We start from the raw sequence: 26,044 nt of genomic DNA on the forward strand, positions 1-26,044 counted from the left end.
CAGCACCCTTCTACGTACTGCTCTACTGGCACCTGCGCAGACAGCCAAAAGTCACCGGGAGCTGCAGAGTTCCGTTTTGGTGCAAAAGCGAGATCATGGAGTTGAAAGGGACTGATTTTCACTTTCTTGCCTGGCTCCTAGGCTCACTCAAAGGGCACGTTTCAAAGAGGCTCTCTGGAACGAGGAGCCTTCTGTGGAGGGACCTGCTCCATGGGACTTTAAGAAGGGGGTGGTGGGCTGTTTTGGGGGAAGATGAGTGTGTGCCACACCCTCCACAAGCCATTTGGCTGGCTCATCCCAACGTGTTGCAGAGGCGGCTGGCCCGGGGCAGGGAGGCTCATTCTGGCCATCCCTGGGTTGCTTGTGGGGCTACTTTTCTGGCCATGATGACCCATGATTTATTATGACCCCAAGCACGACCTCTTAGACTTGGGAAGTGTGGTTCCTCCAAAGGGATCAGAGAATAGTGACAGAGTAAATCCAAGAACGCTGTAGAAGGAAGACACTTCTTTAGGCCTCTTAGAGTTAACTGCTTCCTATTCAACCTGGAATTAGTTCACGGACCCCGCTGTCTTTGGTAATACCTCGGTAATTTTCCTTAATAATTGTAACAACTGTTTCACCTTGTTTTCCTCAAATATTAGGCTGTTATTTCAACCAAGTGTGTTTTGGACTTTAACCAGAGACTATGGCACAAATTCTGAAGTCAGGTTTATTTATTTTTTATTTTTTAATTTTTTCCAGCTGTGGGCTGGCTCTGGCTCAGCCACCCGAAAATAAGTTATTTATATATATGTGTGTAGCCATATAGATATACTCATCCACATATACAAAGACCACTTCCAAGTCTTTTTTAGTTTGTTGCGTGTGACCCCACAGAATTCCTTGGACCCAGCTGACCAGGGTTTGACACCCACTTCGTGTGATCTGGCCAGACCCAGCTACTCCAAGACCCTCTCCTCACAGGGAAAATGGCAAAAAGCAGTGTGTAAATGTCTTATCAGGGCTTTGTATACATTAGATGCTCAATAAAGCTCTCATTTGGGGAAGCTGGATAACAGAAGTGGAAAGAAACAGAGGGACCTGGTTCACTTCCTTGTGAAATAAAAAAAGAGGAAGGGAGGGAAGCAAAGAAAGGAGAGGGGAAGGGGGAGAAGGTAGAATGGGTGATGAGTGAATTATGCCAGCTTCCTGTCCTTGGGTAAGTTATTTATTTAACACCTTTGAGGTTCCATGTTTTTATCTATAAAATGAAGACAATAACCCCTATTTCATTTAGTTGTTTCGAGGATTACACAAGGCGATGGGTGCACCCCACACCCGATTTCTAGTTAGTGTTTGTACTGGACCTGCATGTAAGCACCGTAGATGCATAAAAAAAGGCAAAGGTTGTATTTTAATTTTTTCGAGCACCAATGAATTAGCTATGATGCCATTAATAGAATGAGATGTCCTATTACCATTAGATGATGTTCTTAACATTCACATTAGGAACTGTGGGACAGGCTGGTCCCCATGAACTGGGGCAGGCTCTGGGATAGTTGTATTTATAGGCCTGAGCAAGAGGAAAACCAAATGCAGTCATCCCTCCGGCAAGTCAGCCGCAACTCCAAGAGCGTGGAGCTGTCAGGAACTGAAACCCAGTCAGAGGCAAAAGTGAACCACGCTGCTCTGATTTCCTTGCCTGTGGGAAAGCAGGGGCCAGGGCGAATAAACAGGTCAGTGGGTTGTTTCTTCTCCAGCACTGCTCAGAGCCTGAAGTCCTGCCGAGAGCTTAAGCAAGACCAGCGTGGGGGGTGGGGAACCCCCACAAATACATCGCATCTCTTATCCGTTAAAATTCAAGATGACTCATCATTTTGTCTTCCTGGTAATCCAGACAGGGTCACTTTTCCAAAGGCCAAATTCATTGGCAGGACTTTTTAACAGGGACATTCTGACTTTTTAGAAAAAGGCCAAAGTCAACATCAGAAAATCTTTTTTCTGGTCTGCGGTAATAACAGCCACTGTTTGTCAAATGTTACTGTGTGCCAAGCACTGCACATGGTGCTCTAGGTACTTTTCTTATTTAATTCTCACAAGCCCGGGAGGCACATATTTATTCCCATTTTATAGATGAGGATAACAAAACTCAGATTAAGTAAAGACAGACATTGGGGCCAGCTCACTCCAGCAGAGGCTCCCACGATGACCCTCCCTGCTCCTCCCAACTCTGCGTCCACTGACCTCACATTGGTGGCCTGCAGTCCATCATGGGGGGAGTATTTACACCATAGAAATTGGCAAATTGTACAAACCAAGGTCCTTCTCTTTTTTTCCTCTCTCATCCTCAACTTCATATTCTTTCTAGTTCATGTCTCCACAAGAAAATGAGCTTTAATAGAGCATCATTTGAGGCTGGGCGTGGTGGCTCCTGCCTGTAATCTCAGCACTTTGGGAGGCCGAGGTGGGCAGATCACCTGAGGTCAGGAGTTCAAGACCAGCCCAGCCAACATGGTGAAACCTCGTCTCTACTAAAAATACAAAAATTAGCCGGGCGTGGTGGATTACAGCCGTGTGCCTATAATCCCAGCTACTCGGGAGGCTGAGGCAGGAGAATCCCTTGAACCTGGGAGACGGAGGTCGCAGTGAGCCGAGATCGTGCCACTGCACTCCAGCCTGGGCGACACAGCCAGAGTCCCTCTCAAAAAAAAAAAAAAAAAAAAGGGTCATTTGGCTGTAGGCGATGGGTCCTCAGGAAGCCGGGCTGCTGGAAGAAGCTGAGCATTGGCTAACCAGGGTCCCTTGCCCCTCCTTCTCGGGGCCTCACAGATGCTTGATCATATCCAAGTATTACTGGTAAACACGTGTGAGTCCTTTTCCTCATCAGTGCTAAGCAAGAGAGATTCAACTGAAATTACAAGGGCTGAGTAAGCCGGAGACAGGATTTACTAAGTATTAATAATATGCTGTCACATATGGTTCTTTTCATCTTCAAAGCATTTTATAGCCATTTACTAATTAGTCTTGGGCTGCCCTCTGTGTGCAGGTACAATGCTCGATGACAGGCTGAACCGGCAAGAAGTATTTACAAATATACAGGTGACCTTCACTCGTTTACAGGTGCCACTGGCTTCTGTTGCTGTTGCGGGGTAAAGATAAAATCACGCAAACCCTGGTGTTTGAGTCCCTGGTTCTGGAAACATACAGTGGTGACTGTCACCTTGTGCTGAGTCCCCTCTAAGAAAACCAGCCCAAATCCTCCCCTGTGGCAAGGAAGCTGAAAGTCTTTTAAAAATAATCATAAATTTCCATCCTCACGAACCTATATAACGTCCATCATCCTTCACTGGGAAAGAAAAAAATAAGCTTCAGTTTGTTCATGAGAGTATGGACACACGTGAGAATTGTTGCTGGAGGGGAGCCAGGAGCCTGGATTGGGTCTTGGCTCCGGCCCTGACCGGCTGGTGATCGTGGGTAACTCACTTAACTTCTCTCATCTTCTGTTTCCTCATCTGTGGAACAAAAGCAACCCTATTCAGTTGCTCACAGCCCAGGTCTGCTGTAAAGCTGTGTGAGCTAATGTGTGTGGCAAAACTTCTGAGTTAGACTGTGTGCTTCGCTGATGGGCAGGGTCTCATTCGTTTTCTGGGTCTGTGGGCCCCCAGGGGCTGGCAGGGGCAGGAGGATGACATTCCCAGACCACACTGCCCACTACTGGCTGCTGTCACTGCTGAATGCTTATTTGAAATGCTGAGGGGACGACCAGTCCACAGGACCTCACCCCCTCCCACAGTGCCAACCACCATCTGCTAGAAGTGGAACCAGTAAGAGTTGACTGAGCCTGGGCTTGCTTCAGACCCAGTTGCAGCTCAGAAGCAAGTCCGGGCTCAGTCAACTCTTGGTGCTGTGCACAGTAGAGCCCAATCCATACCCCTCCATCAGGGGAGAGTGACCCTAGCAATCCTAAGTGACCGTGCCATGGCACCTTAGTGGGGGATGGAGGGGACATGGGGCATAGCACACAGCTGCCCTGAGTAGAGGGGCACCTCCTTGTGGGCACTCAGCGGGTCAGGGTCAGAAGCAGTGCCAGTGTGGTCAGCTGGCTTAGTGGGTCATGATCACTTGCTCAGGAGAATCGCTGGGGGAGTTTTATCAAAATCTAGAAGGCTAAGCTCCAGCTAGTGAGATTCCAAGTCAACAGGCCTGCAGTGGGAACTACCAGAGCAGTAGTTCCTAAAAAAATCTCCCCGGGTGATCTGATGAGCTGAGCCCACAATCCAGTCCAGCCCCCTCCTAGTATTAATATTATGGAGAGGAAGGGACTTACTCAAGGCCACATAGCCAGTTAATGGCAGGGCTGGGATATGGACATAGGACACTGGACTGTTGTTCTTGTCCTGGGAATTCCCAAAGTTTCAGGGTAGGGGGCATAGTACCCACACGGTGAAAAAACCCAGAGTTGGGCAGGCCTCCAGCTGACAGGCAAGATGGGAGGTCTGTTCCAGCTGATCTCCAGCCTCCTGAGAACATTCCTGGGTGCCAGAGAACACAGGAAGCAGAGGCACGACTTCTCCTCACCAGTCTTCATAAGGGCCCAGGGATGGTTCTCTTTTGCGCTCACCTGGTAAAAATGGGCTCCAATAGCCACAAAGGGAACTAAGGGACCAGGTGAGAGGCCCTGTAAAATCATGTGTGTGTCCTGCAGGAGGGGCCAGTGGCTTCACCTTGGAATGGGAAGGCCAGAGGGTGTCAGGTCGAGCACCCAGGCCAGCTCTTGCCCTCACCTCTGTGGGTGGTGCGTGGGCCCTGCTTCCCTGTGTGGAAGGCCATCAGGACAGGACCATGCTAAACCAAACTGTAAACCTGGTGATATGGCCAAGCCGACGGTAGCCATCTTGTGTTTCAGCTAAGCGAGTGTGTGATGGCACAAGGAGGCCTGGCTCCAAGTTCCCAGGTTTGCTCCTAATTTGCTGTTTCTAATTTGCATGTTTCCTTAACTCTTGGGCCTTAGTTCTGTCCTCTGTACACTGAAGGGAGTAACGGGGTAGAAACGAGATGACTTCTGAAGACCCTTCTGGCTGTGATGATCAGTAAGTTCAGGGAAGATGTCGCCTGCTCAGGGTATCTTCCCCAGCTCTGTTCCTGGCTGGCTGCACAACTGCCAGTCCCCAAGCCCAGAAAGCAGACACATTCCTCTGATAAACCATGACACCCAAGCTTTGTCTTTGTGTATAATTCACACAGTGCTGCAGAGGCCCAGAGGGGATGGAGAGGGGAGAGCCGGAAGGACAGAGCCGTTGGTGCACTCAGCAAACTTTAATGACTGCCTACTGTGTGGGGCTGGCCTGGGAACAAGGTGTCCACACAGGGGGCTGGAGGGGTATGGATGGCAGGGGGTGGGGCTGTGTGTGCTAGAGGCCATTTGTTATTGAGCAACAGCCTTAGGCCAGGCTGGATGAGTGGCTGAAACCCAGCAGGTTGGTCACATTGACTCAGGTAACTCCTTCTCGCCGTGAAGGACTGCCCCAGATAGGAAATGCTTGGGTATGAAACACACACATGCACGCACAGAGGGAAGACACTAGTTTCAGAGGAAAAACAGCGAGGGGCATTTAATCTTAGAACTTAAGAGGTCTCAGAGACAAAGGCTTTGGAAGAAAGGCGTGGGCATTCCTGACGCTTTACTTTCCCCGGAAAATTACTGCACCATAATTTGTGAGTTTATTTCTTCCAACTAAGAAATAGAGGCAAGAAAGAGGGAGTAACCCGAAGTGAAGGGCTCTAGGATCCAGGGACCACCAGCCAGCTCAAGTTGGATTTCAGCAGTCGGGGCTGCCTGGGGCGTGCAAAAGCTGCTGTGTGAGCAAAACGCTGCCGTGAAGACATTCCAGGCGGCTTCCAGGAAGCGGCTGTATGTGCTGACACGCATGTGGACAGGCAGTCTGGCTGGCCACCTCTCAAGACTGGTGTTTCCTAGAGCTTTCCATTGGCAAATGCTGCCTCCTGGAACTGAGGGACAAAGGTTTTGAAATAAGCCCTGGTGGGAAAGAAGGGGAGAAAAAAAACTGTGGTTAGCACAAACAACTTGAAACAAAGTGCAACTGGGAGCTTTCAAGCTAACTCAGAACAGTTGTTATTTATTGTTCATGCATCTTGGGTTGGATTTGCCTTCTCTGCTGAGGCAAAGCCCTCCGGATTTTTCCGAGGAGGTGCATGCAGTTCACTACTGTGATATCTCTCAGGAATATTCAAAGGGCCTGTACGTGCACCCTCCTGGCTGCCAATTCCTATGAGATATCTGCACTTAGGTCCTGCTGCCTTTTTTCAGGACAAAGACAAGGGCCTGGTCCAAGCTACAAGACAGTGTGTGTGCAATTGAACCACACAGTCATTTAGTGATCTAGAGTATCAGGAAGGTTGCATTTTCCACTCAGTTGGACCTTTGACTTCATAAAGACAAAGAGGGTCTAATAAGTTTTTTAACACATTTGATTTTTTTAGAGACAGGACCTCACTCTGTGAGCCAGGCTGGAGTTCAGTGGTCCAACCACAGCACACTGTAACTCTGACCTCCTGGACTCAAGTGATCCTACTGCCTCAGCCACCCAAGTAGTTAGGACTATAGGCGTGTGCTACCATGTCAGCAATTTTTTTTTTCATTTTTTCATAGAGACAGGGTCTTGCTACATTACCCAGACTGGTCTCAAACTCCTGGCCTCAAGGGATCCTCCTGCCTCGGCCTCCCAAAGTGCTGGGATTATAGGCCTGAGCCACCACACCCAGCCCTAATAATTTCTAAATGATTCGTGGGCTCCATTTATTTCCAAACGCATATGCAGTCTGGTCTACTGGAAAGAAAGCTAGGCTGGGTGTTAAGAGAACATTTCCCAGTCAGTGGAAGAGGGGTGGCAGGACTGGGGGCAGCCCATTTGGCCTTTCCGGCATCCAGGTTTCTAATCTGTGGAAGCAGGGCCACGTTCTACCTCAGATGTGCACCCGCCGAGCCCACACCGTGTCAGGCACTGTACAAGGCATCAGGGGTGGCGGGGTGACCCAGCCATGGGATTACGCCGTGTGGGAGAATGCAGTGTGGAGGAGACGGACACATGGGTAACCCCACATCAGGGCACCAATGGCAGTCCCGCGGGCCACAGTCCATGCAGCAGGGAAGGGGCAGTGGAGGGGCATTTCCAGCAGCAGCTTGCTGTCAGCTGAGAGGTGAGGGAGAAAAGTGAGGGGAGGAGAAGGGAGGGGCTGCAGAGGAAGGAGGTGGGCACCCGTGCTCCTGGTCACCAGGCTTGCCTTCTAGCCCTGCCCCACCGACACCCACACAATCACAGTGACACCTTACGTGTCCAGATATCTCACCTCAGAGCAATGGCAAGAACCAGGCAGGGCCACCAAGACCTGTCACCCTCAGCACTGCAAAGGTCTCATCGCCTCACCTACAGGGAGCCTCCCACAGTCCATTTCATTTAGGATCTGGTCCTACTGAGCCTGGCTCTACCAGCTCCCAGCTCCCAGGAGATCAGAAGCAGCAAATCTGGAGTGGAGGAGCTAACCCAAGGGTAGGAGGCAGATTCACAGCAGCAGTGAGAAGAGAACAGAAAACTGCTCAGGAAGCACGAGCACTCACCGGGGATCCTGTGCCATAGGGCAAAGAGCCCCACGCAATCCGACAGGCCCTGGAGTTGTCTCTGGAGCAGAGCAAATGCAGCGGCTGGTGCCACCGGCTGCCCGCCCCCTTCAAGTCAACTGCAGCCCTCTTTCCAATCTGGCCTTGGAATGCTCCAACTCTTTCTCAGTGCTGGCCTCCACCATGGCCTCTGCAGCACTGAAATGTCAGCTCCTCTCTCTGGAAGCTCTCTTTCCCTGTGACTTCTGTGACATGTGGTGCCACAGCTGTCCTGCCTCTCTCTACCTCTCCCTGCCCCTCCTTCGGCACTCCCAGGCGCCATCGTCCTTGGGGTCACACAGAGCAAGGTGGGAACTCCTGGTCCTGCAGCACCGCTAGCCCAGCCCTCCCTCCCCTCAAACTTCCAGTCCCACGTCTCCAACCACCTGTGGGACACCCTACCTGTCACTCTGTAACTCAAACTAGTGTTCCAAATGGATGTTTTCATCACTTTTATGTATCTGAAAATGCTCTGACCAATTTGGTTTTCTGTAACAGAACCTTCAGTTTCCTTCTGAACCAGTTTCCATTCTCCCTAAACCCCTATGGTGAATTTATCCTCAAGGTTCCTGCCGCTAAGTCCCTCCATCCGTAGTGACTCCCATAGCTCCTGTCTTATCTTTCGATGGCACTGCTGCAGAAGCTGCTTCTCCCCTGGACATGAGGCCTCCTTTGCCTCTGTTTGCAGCTACACTGATTCTCTTACAGTGTGAGTCTCTGTCCCTTTCCTGACCAAGACCTTAATGTCCTCCAAACTCTCAGCCTGGCATTCAATGACTCTATCTGGCTCCAAGTCATTAGGAAGAAAATCTATTCTGTTCCTCTATCACATTTTTTGAGATCATGCGACCCTTTGAGAAGCTAAGGAAGTGAAGGATCGTCTCCTCAGAGAAACTGCAGGTAAGACGCCCCACAGCGACCCGGGGGTGTCACAGACCCCCCTGAGCTGGCCACGGTCCAGGATACGAGCCCTGGATCTACTGCCTGTCCCTTCTTCTCATTTGACTACTTGCTCTTCCTCACACATGCCATTTGCCACCTCTGGGCTTATTCATGCTCAGGACAAATACTCCTGCTTCCATCAAGTCTCCCCTGGTCCCCAGGAGGTCGTCTCCCTGCACGCTGTCCGTGCTTCTTCTGGGGCCCTTGTCCCATGTGCACAGGTCTTATCTCCCAGCCCCTGGAAAGCGGGAGCACATCCTGCTCCCAGTGACCACCAGGCCTGGCTCAGCATAGAAAGCACTTGGTGATGGGCTGTGGCTTTAATGTAACTAATCACGACCACCAGCTTGCAAGAAGCAGTTACAGTATGTCCATTACAAGCTGTTTAAGAAGGCGGGAGAGGCTGGGCGCAGTGGCTCATGCCTGTAATCCCAGCACTTTTGGAGGCCGAGGCGGGTGTATCACCCAAGGTCAGGAGTTCAAGTCCAGCCTGGCCAACATGGCGAAACCCCGTCTCTACTAAAAATACAAAAATTAGCCGGGTGTGGTGGTGGGCGCTTGTAGTCCCAGCTACTTGGGAAGCTGAGGCAGGAGAATCGCTTGAACCCAGGAGGCGGAGGTTGCAGTGAGCCAAGATCACGTCCGCGCCATGGCACTCCAGCCTGGGCGGCAGAGCCAGACTCTGTCTCAAAAAAAAAAAAAGAGGGTGGGAGAGACAGCAGCCCCAGAAAGAAAACAGGTATAATATTTAGGTACTAAGGAAGAACACTTTAGTCCATTCTCAAATTTCAAACTTTGCCAACAGTTAGTAAGAAAAAGCACCCTCTTCCATCCACTTGTGATCAGCACAGCCCTGAGCCAGCCAAACCGCCACCTTCTCTGGCACTCAGGACCTCAAAGCCCTTATCCATTAACGGCACCATGCCACAGTCGCCACAGTCACCCTTAATGCAAAAGGGGTGCTGTGGTGTGACAGAGCTCCAGACCTAGGCAAGGCCGGGCAGGGCAGGAGAAGCCCTGGGCTCTGTTCCCTTACGAACAGTAGGGGTGATAAGGCCACCTGATGCCACACTCGCATGGGACAGTGTGTGGGAGGAGACAGTCAACTGTTGGCTGCCACCCAGACGTGAGGGCCACTTATTCCTTCCATATGTTTCACCTGCTGCTATTTCCCCAGCAACATGGAAGTGCGGCCGGAGAGAGCCTTGTGGCCCCGCTTCTCCAGAGGGTCTGAGATCGACAGGCTGCCACCAACCTCTGCTGCATGGACTCTGGCCTGATGTGCACTGTGGAGTCTGGCCCATCCCAGTACCACTTTCAGGGAGGGCTGAATGTTCCCTAAGTTAGAGGTGAGGACGTCACCTTCCCTGACCTTACAGCTACGAACATCAAGGGGAGAGGCTGCAGCTGAGCTGCACTGTAGCCCCCACAGGTGCCTGATGAGCAGATGGTGCTGGAGCCACTGCTGCCCTGGACGCTGGCCTGAGCTGGGCAGGGGTCGGGTCCGGGGAGCCCTCCACTTACCTCCCCAGGCCCAGAGTCACACTGGGTCCCGAGGCAAGCCTCATCAGCTTAGTCTTTCCTTGTAAACTTCTAGGGGAAGGGGCTACAACATTGCAAGCTCCTTACACAAAAGGGAGCACGTTTTAAAGGCAAGCTTTTTTCTTTTTAGAAAGTTCTAAAGTTTCCTGTTCTGTCCTGGGCTTTCCCTGCCAGGGCCAACTGCGTGCTGCCAAGGGGAAGCGTGGCGAGGGCTATTTAAAGGCATGATGCTACCAGCTGTTTTCGGCGAGTGCCTCTCAACTTGGATCCTCATTAAGTTAGTTAACAGAGGGGGAGGAGGGGGAAAGGGAAAATGACAACTGGCTCCCACCCATTTATAGATTTTAAAAACGCTGTTTTCATTTATTTCACTTTTTATCAGAGAAAATGGAGAGCTGCCCAGAGTACAGATTGCTAATGGCAAGAGGTATCTGTCATCTTTGAAAAAACCTTTGACCCAGAGACAAAGTATGTAGTAAGCTTTAAAAGTGTAAGCGTGTTCTAGGGGATAGTGAAGTCTTCTCACCTCCCCATTAACTGGCCAAGTGGGGCCCACAGGAGAGGGCCCTGAGTGTCAAGCTCCTCACTGAATGCACACTGTAAGGGAATCTATTTTTAGATGGCATCAGAGCTCAATATGCCTGAGGGCAAAATGAGGTTCAGTCCCTCTTCACTGATCTCAGTCTCTCTGCTCAGGGTTTCATAAAATTACAACTCGGTCCAACCCAGGAGTCTCAGTTAGGAGAAGAAAATGTAAGGACTGGGTAGGTTTCCCATGAATTCCGAGCAGAAGCAGGGCTGGCCCAGGCTTCAGCTCACAGGCATGGCATGGTGGAGGGAACTGAATCAGGAGTCAGGGGGTCTACTTTTGTGGGCCTTGGGCCCAGGGTAAATCTCTTCTGGGCTTCAGCTCCCTCACCTACAAAGCAGGGTGCCATAACTGAGGGTCCTAAGGCTGGTGGGCTGTAGAAGGTGAGGGTAGCCTGTGTGGGGCAGGCTCTGGAGCCAGGCAGACTGGGCTCGAGGCCTGGCCACACTCCTTACTCGTTGATCATGAGGGCAAGTGACTGCGGCGTTAGTTTCTTCATCTAAAAGGCGGGAGTAACTGCCTACCTTAAAGCGTTCTTGTGAGGAGTGAATGAGATGGTCTGGGTAAGCGCTTGGCACGGTACCTGGCGTAAGAGATGATCAATAGATGTCAACTATTATCATGGGTACCCGCTGGGGCCAAGGGGAAGAGGCTCTGAGTCTGTGGAAACAGCCAGAAGAACTCGTGTGTGCAGAAGCGGGAAACCTGTGAGAGGTCTAGGGTCCTTGTCCTCAGTTCAGCCTTTCCCGAGGCTCCTTGGATCAGGCCCTCCCTTCTCACTGATCACACTGAGCTGGCAATCGCAGGCAGAGATGGCCAATCTCAGGCTTGGATACTCAGCCAAAGTCATGGGACACTGTGTGTCTTTTGCAATCCAGTCTAGAGCTGCTCATGGCATCCTTGTGGCATCAAAGGACAAATTCTGTAGCCAGAGGCACCTCCAGGCCTTGCCTGTCTTCTGCCCCCAAACCTACCAGGTGTACTCCTTGTGTGTGGTGTGCAGTTTTGGTCAGGGCTTGACCAGGGATGATGCTGCAGCTCTTCCTAGAAGGGTATTTAGGAATCACATGGCTCCGGCTGCCAAGAGGGTGTTGGTTGGCCTGGTCCTCAAACAGCTCTCCTTCTGTCCAGGACAACATGCATCGTCAAGGGGAGGCAGTGGGGGAAGTGGAAAGAGCACTGCACTAGGAGGCACAGGACTCACAGCTCTAGCCCGGGCCCTGGCTCATTGTGTCATCCAGAACTGGGACTCCATTTCCTCACCTGTAACAGGATGATTTCTACTTAATGATCTTATGACCACCCAGTTATGGTCTGAGATATCATCCATGTGATCTTGAGCAAGCCACTTAACCCTTTTGTGTCTTGATTCTTCATCTATTAAATTCAGACACTAGCACCTCTTTTTTCTCTTTTTTAAAAAAAGTTCCGGGATCCACGTGCAGGACGTTAGGTTTACTACATAATAAAAGTGTGCCATGGTGGTTTGCTGCACCTCTCAACCCAGCGCCTACATATTAAGCCCTGCAGGCATTAGCTATTTATCCTGATGCCCCCCCATCAACAGGCCCCAGTGTGTGATGTTCCCCTCCCTGTGTCCACATGTTCTCATTGTTCAGCTCCCACTTATAAGAGAGAACATGTGTTTGGTTTTCTGTTCCGGTGTTAGTTTGCTGAGGATAATGGCTTATAGCTCCATCCATGTCCCCGCAAAAGACATGATCTCCTTGCTTTTTATGGCTGCACAGTATTCCATGGTGTATATGCACCACATTTTCTTTATCCAGTCTATCACTGATGGACTGGGTTGATTCCATGTCTTTGCTATTGTGAATAGTGCTGCAGTGAACATATGCGTGCATGTATCTTTATAACAGAATGATTTATATTCCTTTGGGTATATGCCCAGTAATGGGATTGCTGGGTCAAATGATATTTCTGGTTCTAGGTCTTTGAGGAATTGCCATACTGTCTTCCACAATGGCCAAACTAATTTACATTCCCACCAACAGTGTAAAAGCGTTCCTATTTCTCCACAGCCTTGCTGGCATCTATTGTTTCTTGACTTTTTAATAATCACCATTCTGATTGGCATGAGATGGTATCTCATTGTGGTTTTGATTTGGGTTTTCTCTAATGATCAGTGATGTTGAGATTTTTTCATATATTTCTTGGCTGCATAAATGTCTTCTTTTGAGAAGTGTCTGCTCATGTCCTTTGCCCACTTTTTAATGGAGTTTTTTTTTCCTATAAATTTGTTTAAGTTCCTTGTAGATTTTGGATATTAGACCTTTGTCAGATGGATAGATTGCAAAATTTTTCTCCCATTGTGTAGGTTGTCTGCTCATTTTGAAGACAGTTTCTTTTGCTGTGCAGAAGCTCTTTAGTTTAATTAGATCCCATTTGTCAATTTTTGCTTTTGTTGCAATTCTTTTGACGTTTTTGTCATGAAATCTTTGCCTGTGCCTATTTCCTGAGTGGTATTGCCTAGATTTTCTTCTAGGGTTTTTATAGTTTTGGTTTTATATTTAAGTCTTTAATCCATCTTGAGTTAATTTTTGTATGAGGTGTAAGGAAAGGGTCCAGTTTCAAATTTCTGCCTATGGCTAGCCGGTTTTCCCAGCACCATTTATTGAATAGGGAATCCTTTCCCCACTGCTTGTTTTTGTCAGGTTTGTTGAAAATCAGATGGTTGTAGATGTGCGGCCTTATTTCTGAGATGTCTATCCTGTTCCACTGGTTTGTGTCTGTTTTTGTACCAGTACCATGCTGTTTTGGTTACTGTAGTAAAGTCTGAAGTCACGTGATGCCTCCGACTTTGTTCTTTTTGCTTAGGATTGTCTTGGCTATATGGGCTCTTTTTTAGTTCCACATGAATTTTAATGTAGAATTTTTTTTAAAATTCTGTGAAGAATGTCCATGGTAGTTTAATGGGAAAAGCACTGAATCTATAAATTGCTTTGGGAAGTATGGCCATTTTCATGATACTAATTCTTCCTATCCATGAGCTTGGAATGTTTTTCCATTTGTTTGTGTCCTCTCTGACTTCCTTGAGCAGTGGTTTGTAGTTCTCCTTGAAGAGGTCCTTCACATACCTTGTAAGTTGTATTCCTAGGTATTTCATCCTCTTTGTAGCAACTGTGAATGGGAGTTCATTCATGATTTGGCTCTCTGCTTGTCTACTGTTGGTGTATAAGAATGCTTGTGATTTTTGCACATTGATTTTGTATCCTGAGACTTTGCTGAAGTTGCTTGTCAGCTTAAGAAGTTTTTGGGCTGAGACAATGGGGTTTTCTAGATATAAGATCATGGCATCTGCAAACACAGACCATTTGATTAACTCTCTTCCTATTGAATACCCTTTATTTCTTTCTCTTGCCTTATTTCTCTGGCCAGAACTTCCAATACTATGTTGAATAGGAGTGGTGAGAGAGAGCATCCTTGTCTTGTGCTGGTTTTCAAGGGGAATGCTTCCAGCTTTTGCCTGTTCGGTATGATATTGGCTGTGGGTTTGTCATAAATGGCTCTTATTATTTTGAGGTATGTTCCACCAATACCTAGTTTATTGAGAGTTTTTAACATGAAGGAATGTTGAATTTTATTGAAGGCCTTTTCTGCATCTATTGAGATAATCATGTGGTTTTTGTCTTTACTTCTGTTTATGTGATGAATTACATTTACTGATTTGCATATGTTGAACCAGCCTTGCATCCTGGGGATGAAGCTGACTTGATTGTGGTGGATAAGCTTTTTGATGTGCTGCTGGATTCAGTTTGCCAGTATTTTATTGAGGATTTTTACACTGATGTTCATCAGGGGTATTGGCCTGACATTTTCTTTTTTTGTTGTATCTCTGCCAGGTTTTGGTATCAGGATAATGCTGGTCTCATAAAGTGAGTTAGGGAGAAGTCCCTCCTTTTCAATTGTTTGGAATAGTTTCAGAAGAAACGGTACCAGATCCTCTTTGTACCTCTGGTAGAATTCAGCTGTAAATCCATCTGGTCCTGGGCTTTTTTTGGTTGGTAGGCTATTTATTACTGCCTCAATTTCAGAACTTGTTATTGGTCTATTCAGGGATTCAACTTCTTTCTGGTTCAGTCTTGGGAGGGTGTATGTGTCCAGGAATTTATCCATTTCATCTAGATTTTCTAGCTTATTTGCACAGAGGTGTTTATAGTATTCTCTGATGGTTGTTTGTATTTCTGTGGGGTCAGTGGTGATAGCCCCTTTATCATTTTTTATTGACTAGCACCTCTTTTCAAGGAGGTTGTGAGGAGAATGGAAATGTGTATCAAGTACCAAGCCCAGGGCCCCACACAAATGCAAGTTTCAGTAGGAGGTGGTAATGCTGCAAAGGTGGTGGGAGTAGTTGGGTTATTATTGGATCGCTTCCATCTGCATAGTTTTATACAAATGGGGTAGGGTTAGTGAACACTGCAGAGCCCCGAGCAAAAAGTGCCATAGACAGTTTTGTTGGGGGACATGAAGGCCTGTTCCTCTCGGCCACCCCTCTGCCCTCTAGCTCAGGAAGCATAAGTTATCAGGGGTAATGCCTGGAAAATGACATAATGGTTGGGTTCTAGAGAAGGGGAAATCAGGAGACTGAAGAAAGTTAAGACAGGGAGCTATCAGGGAAATGCTCAGAGGCCTTGGGGTTGAGGCCAGTAGGAAACTTTGTTCAACGAAGTCTCATCTAAAGGGTTCTTTCCTACTGGAATTACAATGCTTTATTGATTCAATAGATCTTTTCAAAAGGATAAAAATCCATAAAATAGACGTCTGACAAACTGAATCAATATAGCTTTAAATAAATGAAAACAAAACACAGAATATACAACCCAAAGAGGTTGGGGACTGGCAGCGGGGAGAGAGCACCTAAGGCAGTTAAGCTTTGCAAAGGTGGTGCTCACAACACTACTGGGTGTGGCAGGGGTCATGCTCCCCATTTTGCAGGAGAGAAAACAGAAGCTTAGCAAGTTTAGTTAAGATACCTGCCAATGTCACTCCAACCCCAGTGCCACTAGAGCCCGGCCCCATGGACGAGACCCTGTGGTCTTGTTGCTGTTAGCCTCCTTCACTTGGAACTTTTTATTTGGCAAGAGCCTAACAGTTGCCTTCTTCCAAAACAGGACTTGAATTCTGGAATTCAAAAATGCTTTTCTTTGGGTAATTGTAAGATGAGCCTCATGATGTTTGCTAGAGTCAGGCCAATGTGGTGGTAGGGTGGGGTGTGGTGGGAGAAGTGGTTCAGGGACACAGCCCTCACTGTCAGGAAATCAAGGGCATAAATCAAGTCAGAGGTCATTTTTGCAAATAGAGGCAAGTTCCAACATCTAAGGCTCACTGCTTTTTCCAGTTTTCTTCTGCAGCTGTGACTTCAACTGGCACATGTTTTTAATCAGTCATATGAAAACCGATTGTGGTCTGAAAATCAAAGCAGTCCTGTAAATAGTGTAAGACAAGTCCTGCTAATCATGCCTCGTGGTCTTGCCTTGTCCTCATTGTCCTGAACCGCCACTGTAAATTCTGACTCACTTGGGGTTACTCGCCTCGTGTCAAAGGGCCTCGTGTCAAAGGGTCATCCTCACAACAGGATGGCTACAAAGAGACCTGCTTCTGTTTCAATGTCCTTCACCCCAAACCCTCCAAAGGCCCCTGTGACAACTGCCATCCAATTCTGGGTGCCTTGGTGAGTGAGTGACTGGCACGATGGGAGCTTGTTTTGTAATTATGCCCCGGGCGATGGCAGCCTGGCTCTCGGGTGTGGGCTTTAGGAACAAACAAGTGCTTGTAACTGGTTCATGTACACAGTCAATCTCGCTAAATGCGCCAACCCCTGAGCATGCCTGGTCTGTTTTCAGGGGGTCTAAGCTTGCAAAACAAGGACATTAACAAACTTGAGATGCAAAGGCTTGATATCGCAGTGGGAACACAGTACCACATGCTCACAGCTTCAGGCAGAGGCCCTTGCCCTCAGCTGGAATCAATCTCCCCTCTACTCGATTCCACAGCATGCCGGGCCTCCAACCTCAGGCTGGGCTATGTCTGCCTTGCGTTTGAGATATTTAGATTGGTGTCTAGACTACAATTTATACAGCTCGGCCTCCTCGCCTGTGAGAAGGCTGACTGTGGTCTCAGTATGTGTTGAATTAAATCAAATGCCGTTTTAGGAGGACTTCAACAACAACTGACTGAGATCCATTTCTAGACATCAAAGTATTGGGATGAATTCTGGTTCCTGCTAAATCACAGGGTATTTTTAAATACTTACCAAAGTGATCAAAATTACTGAGCAGTTCTCTCTCCCTCTGAGGGCCTCCAAGGAGGCCCTCTGGAGCTTGGCCAGTTCCTCTGGGGCTGGAGCAGCTTGCAGCCAGTTTTTGCAACTGCAAAGGCCAGGACTTGCTCCCATGGGCTGCAGGCATCTCTGCTCCCTTGGCATCCCCTGGTGCAGCAGATGAGAAGGAGGAGGAGAAGGGAGGGCCAGCTGGCTAAATGGAGGGAGGGACAGGGTAGTCCTAATGGGCTCCTGAGCCTCCACCGGCCATGGGACCAGCTTCTTTCTCTGGCGTTCATCACAGATGTATGCACGCATCTACACATACCAACCATTCTCTCACACCCTGGGAGAAGCTCCCTGAGGGCAAAGCCCATGGGTCATATTCATCCATCTTTGCATCCCCAGCCTGGAGCATAGTGTCCAACACTCACCAGCTCAATAAATATTTCTCAAATGCAAGCATTTGGCTTACTTAAGATATACTTTAGAATGACAGAATGTTGTAATAGAAGGAAAAAGGAAACTGCCGAGGTCAAACATTACAGGGAAGGGGAAGGGGAGACTAAGGGCGGGAGGTTAGGATGGTTCCTGTGACACTGCGTATCCTAATGACACGTTAGCATAGGTCATCCCTGTAAGTGCCTAGAGGGCAGAATTTTGGGATGGTTCACCCTTAGTGCCCTTGGTGCTCACCCTGTCAGAAGCTCCCAGAAGATGAATGTCAATTTGGTGCTAAATGAATGCCTGCCTGCCCAGGGGGTTGACCTGAGGCCCCAGAGCTAGTAGGCGGAGCATGAGCCAGTCCTCTCCATCCCCCTCCCTCTCAGACTGCCGTGCCCATCATAACCTGCTTGATGAGAGGCAGGAATGGCTGTGTGGCACTGAGAAAGGCTGGGAAGATGGGTGCACCTGGCTGGGCTGGGGCTGGGAACGAGGCCAGGTGGTGGGTGTGGGGGGCTAAGGAATGTGCTGCTGCCTGGGGCCTGGGAACCCAGAGAAGAGCCCCAGCCCTGGGTTTATCTTGTCTCCCCATCTGCACCTGCCTGGTGTGCCCAGATGGTGAGTCCTCTGCTCACTCTGCCCAGGGCTGCAAGAGCAGGCGCTCAGCACAGACCATGATGTGCTGATGGCCACGTGGCTGCCTGGGGTGGGGTGCAGGGAGCTCACCACAGTCCCGGCCAGGAGGAGGGCTACACACGCAGCTCACCTGCTGGGAAAAGTGGGCCGCCTGTCGGATGGTGGTGAGTCACCACCAAGCTCACAGATTACCCTCCACTTTTTAGTCATCGAAAGGGGAAAAACCAAAGGGTGACCCTCAAAGAGGAAGTGCCCAGGGACCCAGCAGAGCTGACCCTGGAATGTGGGTCCAGGCCCCAAGTCACACCCCAGCTGGAACAGTGCTCCGAGGTTTGTGCGCAGCACGGTCAGGCATCAGCCTCCACAGCAAAGTGCAGGACTCCCAAAGGAGGGCCTCAGGAACACTTAGGAGATCAACTCCTTGAGGCCTCTAACCTTCCCCTCCCCTGAGTCTCTCTAGGGCTTTGAAGTGTTATTTGCCTGGTTGTAAGTTCAGTTTCTTCCACCAGATCTCAGCATCCAGAGGCCAGAGCTCATGGCTTCCACAGGTGCTCAGGCCCCTGCATGCTGGCTTTTGGACACAGCTTTTGGTCACCCAACACTCTGGGACATTCACCCCCCTGGCTGGGTGTTTGAGGATGTGGGGGAGGGGCAGCAAGATGGCCATGGTCCCTCCTCTCTTCACCCTTATCCCCCTGACAGCTGAAATCACACCCCAGACACCTGGCTCTCTGGGCTTTCAGACAGAAAAGCAGCAATTCCCAAAGAAGAAACTACTCAATGGGAGAGGGTGTCCAAGCTCCACTCTCCCTGCTGGGGTACAGTGGCCTTCTGGAGACAATGGCCTTTGGTAACAAGAGTAATTCTCACAACAGGAACTTCAGGTGGGCTCTGCTGGGGTAGGGTGTGGGGAAGTTCCATGCAGGCTGGCAGGTGACAGAACGTCTGGCAGGAGGGGGCCTTACGAGTCTTCTGTAATCATGCAGTAGAGAGGCTGGGGGCAAGCACAGGAGGAGGAGATGCATCTGCTCTGCTGGGCTGCAGGGATCACTCCACACTGCACCAGCTCGGGCCCTGCACATGCTGACAGCAGGTAGCTCTGCGGCCCCAGGCTTCCGTTACAGAAAGGGAGGGAGGGAAGGAAAGGAAGGGCATATATGCAACGTGGATGAATGATATCCACACGTGGTGTAAAGAAGGCTTGTTCAAACAGTGGATCACAAAATCCATTTAGTGGGTTCTGAGCAGCATTAAAATAAAGTGAAATAAAATCAGAGTGCACTGTATGTGGCACTTTTGTTTTAGTTATATATACTGGATTCAAATGTAAAATATCTTGTAGATTGTGGTTAAAAAAAAAAGTCTGGAAGCCATGAGTATAAGGAAAGGGAGGTGCCTACTACATGCCAGATATCATGCTACTTGTTTTCATGTGTATTATTTTATATTTACTCCTTCTAACAGGCTTACTACCAGGCAGGTGATTCTATTTTTGCCAAAAATAAATCTACGATCAGAGATGGAAAGTAAGTTTTCTTTTCTTTTCTTTCTTGAGACAAGGTCTCTCTCTGTCTGCACTCTGTCACCCAGGCTGGAGCGTGGTGGTGCAATCTTGGCTCACTGCAGCCTCGACCTCCAAGGCTCAAGTGATCCTCCTGCCTCAGCCTCCCGAGTAGCTAGGACTACAGGAGTGCACTACCACGCCCAGCTAATTAATTTTTTTTTTTTTGTAGAGATGGGGTCTCGCTATGTTACGGGTCTCACTATGTTGCCCAGGCTGGTCTCAAACTCCTGAGCTCAAGTGATCCTCCTGCCTCAGCCTCCCAAAGTTCTGAAATTATAGGTGTGAGCCACCATGCCTGGCCCAAAGTAACTTTTCTAAGATCACACAGCTAATAGGTGGCAATGCTAGTTATGAATCCAGAGCTGCTTGACTCCAAAGGGCACATTCTTTCCATGCCACCATGATTTCCAGTGGCAAGTGTACTGTCCACTGAGTTGGGAGCCTTGGGTTCTGTCCCTGGCTCTGCTATATCATGGTGAATCACTGCTCTGTTTTCTCATCTATGCAGTAAGGGAGTAAGATAAATAATTTCTAAAATTTTTTGATTTCGTGTTCTCTCCCATCCCAAACCTCATTGTGGCTGTATTTTAGTCTCCTCCATTAAACTTTTCCTAGAGCTGCCAACAGCTCAGTAATGAATTTCGAGGGCTACTTACTGCCAACCCCCATTGCACCTACATTTGTTCTACAAAACCCCTTAGATGGCCCTCCCTCTGGTAGCTCTGTGTGTCTACAGGTATTGACTGGTGCTGTTCACTCTCATCTTGGGATCTGCATCATGTAGCTTTTCAGCAGAATTATGACTATGATAACAAGAGACAAAAGGGATGACCTTGACCTCCCTCTCACGGGCCCATGTGGTTCTTGGAAGTGCTGGGGCACCCTAATGAAGAATGCAGGCTACTCTGAGTGTCTGGGGGAAGGAAAAGAAGTTCAAGAAGGAGGGTGTGTGCAGTCCACCTAGGTGACATGTGAGGGACCACAAATGTTCTCTAAATAACGAGCCCCAGAAGAGCAAAGGAAGCCCAGAAGGTTCCTGTAACATAAAGGTCATCTTAAAACTCCCTAGGGTTGATGAGGGGCAATATCTCTGTGACGTGCTGTCACAGGGAAGGTATCATCATCCCGCATAGTCAAACTGTGGACTTGGCACGGGGAGCTTTAGCTGTGATTCCAGCTCTGCTTTTCTCTGCTACGCTGCTTTGGAGAAGCCACTTCACCTCTCTGTACCCCAGAGATGCCTCATCTGCAAAGTGAGGGGATGGTTTCTGAGGTCACTGCTCAGTCTAATATACTATTATCCATTATTATTATTTCTGCTTTGGTATTAATCCAACCACTTAGCCAGAGACAGTTTCTTAAGTGGAAGCAGTAATGTAACAAATGACCTCTCCCAGCGCTTAGCTAGAGGGGTTAAGAGGCAAGAGCCTTCACAAGCATCATCAGAGGTGCTGCACGGGTCTGAGCCGTCTATCTCCCCTTTGTCTCCAGATCTGACTTAGGACCTCAAGAATGCTGGCCAGTATCCATCCTGCTCATGTTCCTTCCACCCTTCAAATCAGCAGACAACTAAATATTCACACACTCATGGGCCACTCCTGTGCTAGTAATGGGCTGGTTCCTGCAGGGGTAAGGGACTGCATTTGGGCAGGGCCCTGGCCCTCAGGGGACACACAGTCACTTGACTCCCCGAGCAGAGAGAGCTGCGTGCTCACCCTGGATGAGAGTGGGGGGCTCTGCTTTCACAGCCACGGGCAGAGCCCTCCTTGGCCTGCCGCTTCTTACTGCTATTGCTTTGGAAGAGCAGGAGCAAAATTCCTGCCTTGGGCTGGCTTTCTTTTCTGCTCAGAGGTATGTGGGGATATTATCCAGCAGGCCAGACGTCTAGCCCCTTTAATGACAATAATGATAATTTACATTTATACAAGGCCTTTCATTGGGGGATTTTAATTGTATCACAAACAATAATTAATTCCCCTTTGCAAGTCTGGCAGTCAGCTAAGCAGGAGCCCCTTTACTCTGCAGGTGAAGGGTGCTTTCCTGGGCCTGCAACATGCTGGGGGTCTCCCACCTACCTGACACCTACCCACCCTCAAGGCCTGGCCTAAGCATCGGGGCCTGCGGCCACCAACCACAGCCCATGACTGCTTGTCCTGCCTCTGAAGCTCCACAACACGAACTGTTGAGCCACTCATTTGGTGCTAACCAGAGAACCTTGCTGTTGGGCGAGACCTCAGGATCTTATTCAAGGCAGGGCTTGGCCCAGCAGCACTTCTGGGGGGTGATCCTCACCCTGCCGGAACACCTTTTGTGATGGAGAGAGCGTTGCTCAAAGGCGCCTCTAAGAGTTACAGGGTTCTTCTCTCTCCCGAACTGGAATCTGTCCCCTTGAAACTTCTGCCCATGGATCCCAGTTCTGCTCTCTGGAATGAAGCAATCTTACATAAACTGTCTGGGGTTGCTGGTTGATGTTTTTGGTTCGTAAGTTGTCTACTTCTGTGGTCACCCTTGGGCGGAGCTTGGTGGCTCATACTTCACCGAAGTTCAGGGACACTTGTGAACCGAATGGTAGGGGCAGCTGGAAGCTCCATCACTGGGGAGTGCCTAGCTTTACATGCAGCACTCCAGACTACTCTGCCCCAGTCTCAGTGGTATAAACACTGGAGCCTTCTGAGTTCATTTCACTGGGGCTGCACCTCAGTGACACAGAAGTACCCTAATTTTCTGTTGAATGACTGAATGAACAGCCTTCCTTCCTAAGGATCTATTATTCTTAAGTTCATGCAACCACTGTCAATTGCAGGGACTTGTTTTTGGAGACCAAGCCAGACAATAATCGATCTAGTTTTTTTTTTTTTTTAACTCACTTTATCAGAATAAATATTTGGTGCTAAACTTGAGAAGCAGATGTATCAATGCTGAGCTGGGAACTGACCCAGGACAAGGAACTCCACAATCCTCCTCCTCTCCAAGCAGTGAGAGGCAAAGGTGGGGCAGAGGGGCAAATGAAATCCTTTGCTAAGTTTATTTTTAAAAAGCTAGACCTTCTGGGGAAACCAACACTCCCTAGAGTGATTTCTGGGTCCCTGCTGGTTTGCTTTTTGCCTGAAAAGACACCGGCCCTCCCTCTGCCAAGAGCACATTGTTTGGGTGAGATTTTTCTCACAGTGGCTTACCATGGAAGGAATTTCGAGCATGCATTAAAGGCTGTTGTTTTCCTAAAACCTGCACAGTATGAACAAGAGGTTTGGCTAGTGGTGACACAGCCTCATTCTGCTTAGATTTCACACGATTCCTATTTTCTGGCCTAGAATCAGGGGTGATCATTTTTGGCTTGGGTTTGGCCTGGGTCATAGATCTGAGGGATGCTTGGGAAAAGAAACATGGGTTAGAGATGGAACCTCCTGGTGTCATTCTGTGGCAAGAGGAACACGTGGCAATCATTCCCTATCTGATTAAGTGGGAAGAACATGGATTTTGGAGTAAGAGAAAACTGAATTTAAAGGTGGATCTATTACTTACTAGCTGTGTGTCTGGAAAAGCCCCCAAGTCTCTGTTTCTCTCCAGTGACTAGTTGTTATGAGGCAACAGTGCCAGGCACATGGTAAGAACTCAAGCCTTGGTTTCCTTCCTGCCCACCCCTCCACTGCCATCATACAGCTACGGACACACACACATTGAGGACCTCCTGTTTCACGTTAACTCAACAAACAGTTATTGAACAGCTCTTATTGACAAGGGCCTGGACCTCCTGGGAACACTGTCCAACTAGTGTCTGGTACCAATAGGTATGTATATAACATTTGTTGAATAAGTGAATTAACTAACTTGATACTTCCTATTTTATAGTTTATAATGTGCTTTCAAAATAACCTCATTTTAATCCAAGCAACAATCATGTGTATGAAATCGATCCCATTACTCTACTCCCCCCATATACATGAAGGAGCAGGCTTGGAGAGGAGTAACTTGACCAAGGCCAGGCACATGATAAAGGCAGAGCGGGACTTGGAAGCTGCAAGCCCGTGTCCTGATGACAGCACACTGCCAGCCCTGGAGGGTCTTCCTGCCTTCTGCAGCCACTGAGGGCTAAGGCTGAGCAGGAAGGGCAAGGCTCTGGGTGCACCCATGTTCCACTAGAAGGCACCCCGCTGAGTGATGCTGCCAACCTATGCCTGGCCACGGCAGGCTGCAGCTAAATGTGAGGACATCACCATGGGCCTGGCAACGTGGAGTAGTAAGTTTCTGAAATTGGAGACATCTGCCAGCAGTCGGGTTTCTTTCTCTCAGGCCCTGGGCCCCTGTCCTGCCCTGATGTGCACAGATGTTTCCAGGTTGACTTCACTGGGCTCCCACTGCCCTTCTCAGAGTGTGCGACAGCGCTGACATGCGGGTACTGTCCTTTACCTTCCTGTCACATCCTTCTAGGTCACAGAGAAGAAGCGATGGGCGCAGGACTCTAACTTTTCCTTAGCATGGTGCTCTGCACATTTGGGTCTCACAACAGGAACAAACTTCATTCCTTCTTGTTCCCAGTAGGCTCTTAAAACCAAGTAAGGGGACAGGAAGCAGACACTGGGTCCTGGGCTGCTGTCAGCTCGCTGCCTCTTTCTTCCCACTCCTCTAGCCTCTGAGCTGCTGGGAACCGCTGATAGATGCAGAATTAAAAGGGTAGGACAGGAGTCTTTCAAAGTTTGCCCATATGGCTGGCTCAAATGCAATTTCCAGCATGAACTGAGCGGTGGAAATCGGATCTGACCACAACGCTGCAGCACCCACAGAGTTCATCACAGTCTTCTCCAGGCCATTCTGACAACACTCCCTGCCAAGGGTGGGTGTCCCGGTGGAATGCCGCCACAGCACACACTGCGCAGTGGGGAACCCAGTGCCTCGGGAGTGAGGTCACTTCCCCCACCGTGAGCCTGTCTATTCTGGACCTCTGAGCACATTTCTCTGTGCTGCAAGTGTATTGCCTTTGAGGTTGAACTGTGTGGAAAATCATGTGCACTCCTTGAGCTGAGCTGAAGCTGGCAGGAGGAGCCAAGGCTTGGGCTCTCCTGCATAAGCACCTGGCCTAGAGCAGGGCCTACAGCGTCTGCGGCCAGAGGACCAACTCTCTGCTCCCAGCATGGGGCACCGATCCTTCAGCCCTGACACCAGCCACACTTGCCTTGCAGTGTTGCTGAAGGAGACAGGGATGAAGAGGTGTGCTGGTGGCTAGCCTAGCCTGCTGTGTCCTCAAAGACCAAGGCCAAGCAGAGTTAACCTGTTGTTGTCCAGCTAGAACCCTGAGGGAACCCCACAGACTTCTAACATGCCAGGTACAAGGGGCGCAGGGAGCTGTGCATTTGGAAGTACAGCTTCTGCCCCGCACAAAGGCATCAGGCCAAGAGAGCAAACGGGGGCTGAAATTGAGCCTGTGCTCTGCATGCTAAGCTGTGTGCTCACTCAGGGACAGAGGCCCAGACAAAGGGACAGCTTCTACTTTACCTAAAGCTAACTCTGCACCAACCCAAAGGGGGAGCCTTTTCTTTGTTTGCACAAAGGTTCTTACTGGCCAAGGTGACCCTGAGAAGTCCATTCAGTTCTGTGTGTTGGGTTCCCTATTACACATCTGGTGCACTAACATGGGCATGGGGAACTTCACTGGGACACAATTCTATAAATTAGAACCTTGTTTGGATGGGCTTTGGAGTAAGAAAGTGAAGATTTCTTCCTTCCTAATTTGCATTTTTAAAGGCATCTTCAGAACCCATTCTTGTTCTCCTGGCCACAGCCTACTGCACTGCCCCACCGCTTAGAGTTAATCTTTTCCATCCCATTGCTTAGGCTCAGAAAGGAAGGCAAACACAGACAGCCCAGGGGTGAGGTGGAGTTTGGGCAGTCCTACAGGTTCTCCAGGACAGCATTTGGCTCCCTTTCCTGCCATGTTTATCAAGCAGACGAATCAGCATTCTCTTCCAGGTGGGCACAAATGGGTGTCCCACCTCAAACCATGCCACTGAAGACAGTCAGATTAAACCATGCCTACACAGCTGGGATATCTTTTCTCCAAAACTGGTGGACACCATGCATACCAGAGCCATTAGACCAATAAACAAATACAGACACACAGCAAAATCAACTCCGTAAAAACATAGCAAAATAAGCCCCGCCCTTTGTAAAGTTCAACAATCTCAAAGCATGCTTTGTTTTGCTAACTACTACAGGATGGAAAGAGGCCCTTTCCAGTTAGCCCCTATTCCAGGAGCTCTTTCTATTCAAGAATTGCCTCAAGTTCAAGAGTCATAGAACGCTGGATTTGAAAACCCTAGAGATTATCTAGTTCAGGGATCAGCAAACTCTTTCTGTAAAGGACCAGATAATCAATATTTGCAGCTTCCAAGGCCATAC

The 26,044-nt window shown here is 49.1% G+C and overlaps 1 protein-coding gene across 13 annotated transcripts in view; it reads right to left on the bottom strand.

Annotated features, from left to right (window-relative positions):
* Window positions 1-5,567: 5,567 nt before the first annotated feature.
* BABAM2 (BRISC and BRCA1 A complex member 2) overlaps window positions 5,568-26,044 on the bottom strand; it is a 455,408-nt gene continuing 434,931 nt past the window's right edge. For 5 of the 13 annotated variants that reach the window (XM_024354264.3, XM_001160569.8, XM_003308941.7 and 2 more), the window contains one exon: window positions 5,568-6,019. In XM_024354264.3, the coding sequence (XP_024210032.1) occupies window positions 5,956-6,019 (64 nt within the window). In that variant the 3' untranslated portion in view covers window positions 5,568-5,955. Of the gene's footprint in view, window positions 6,020-17,001; window positions 17,222-26,044 lie in introns of all 13 variants that reach the window. The other 8 variants (XR_010149587.1, XR_010149589.1, XM_063790007.1 and 5 more) reach the window with 2 other exon arrangements.

This window comes from Pan troglodytes, chromosome 12 (assembly GCF_028858775.2).
Source record: "Pan troglodytes isolate AG18354 chromosome 12, NHGRI_mPanTro3-v2.0_pri, whole genome shotgun sequence".
In the NCBI taxonomy this organism is placed as follows: domain Eukaryota; kingdom Metazoa; phylum Chordata; class Mammalia; order Primates; family Hominidae; genus Pan; species Pan troglodytes.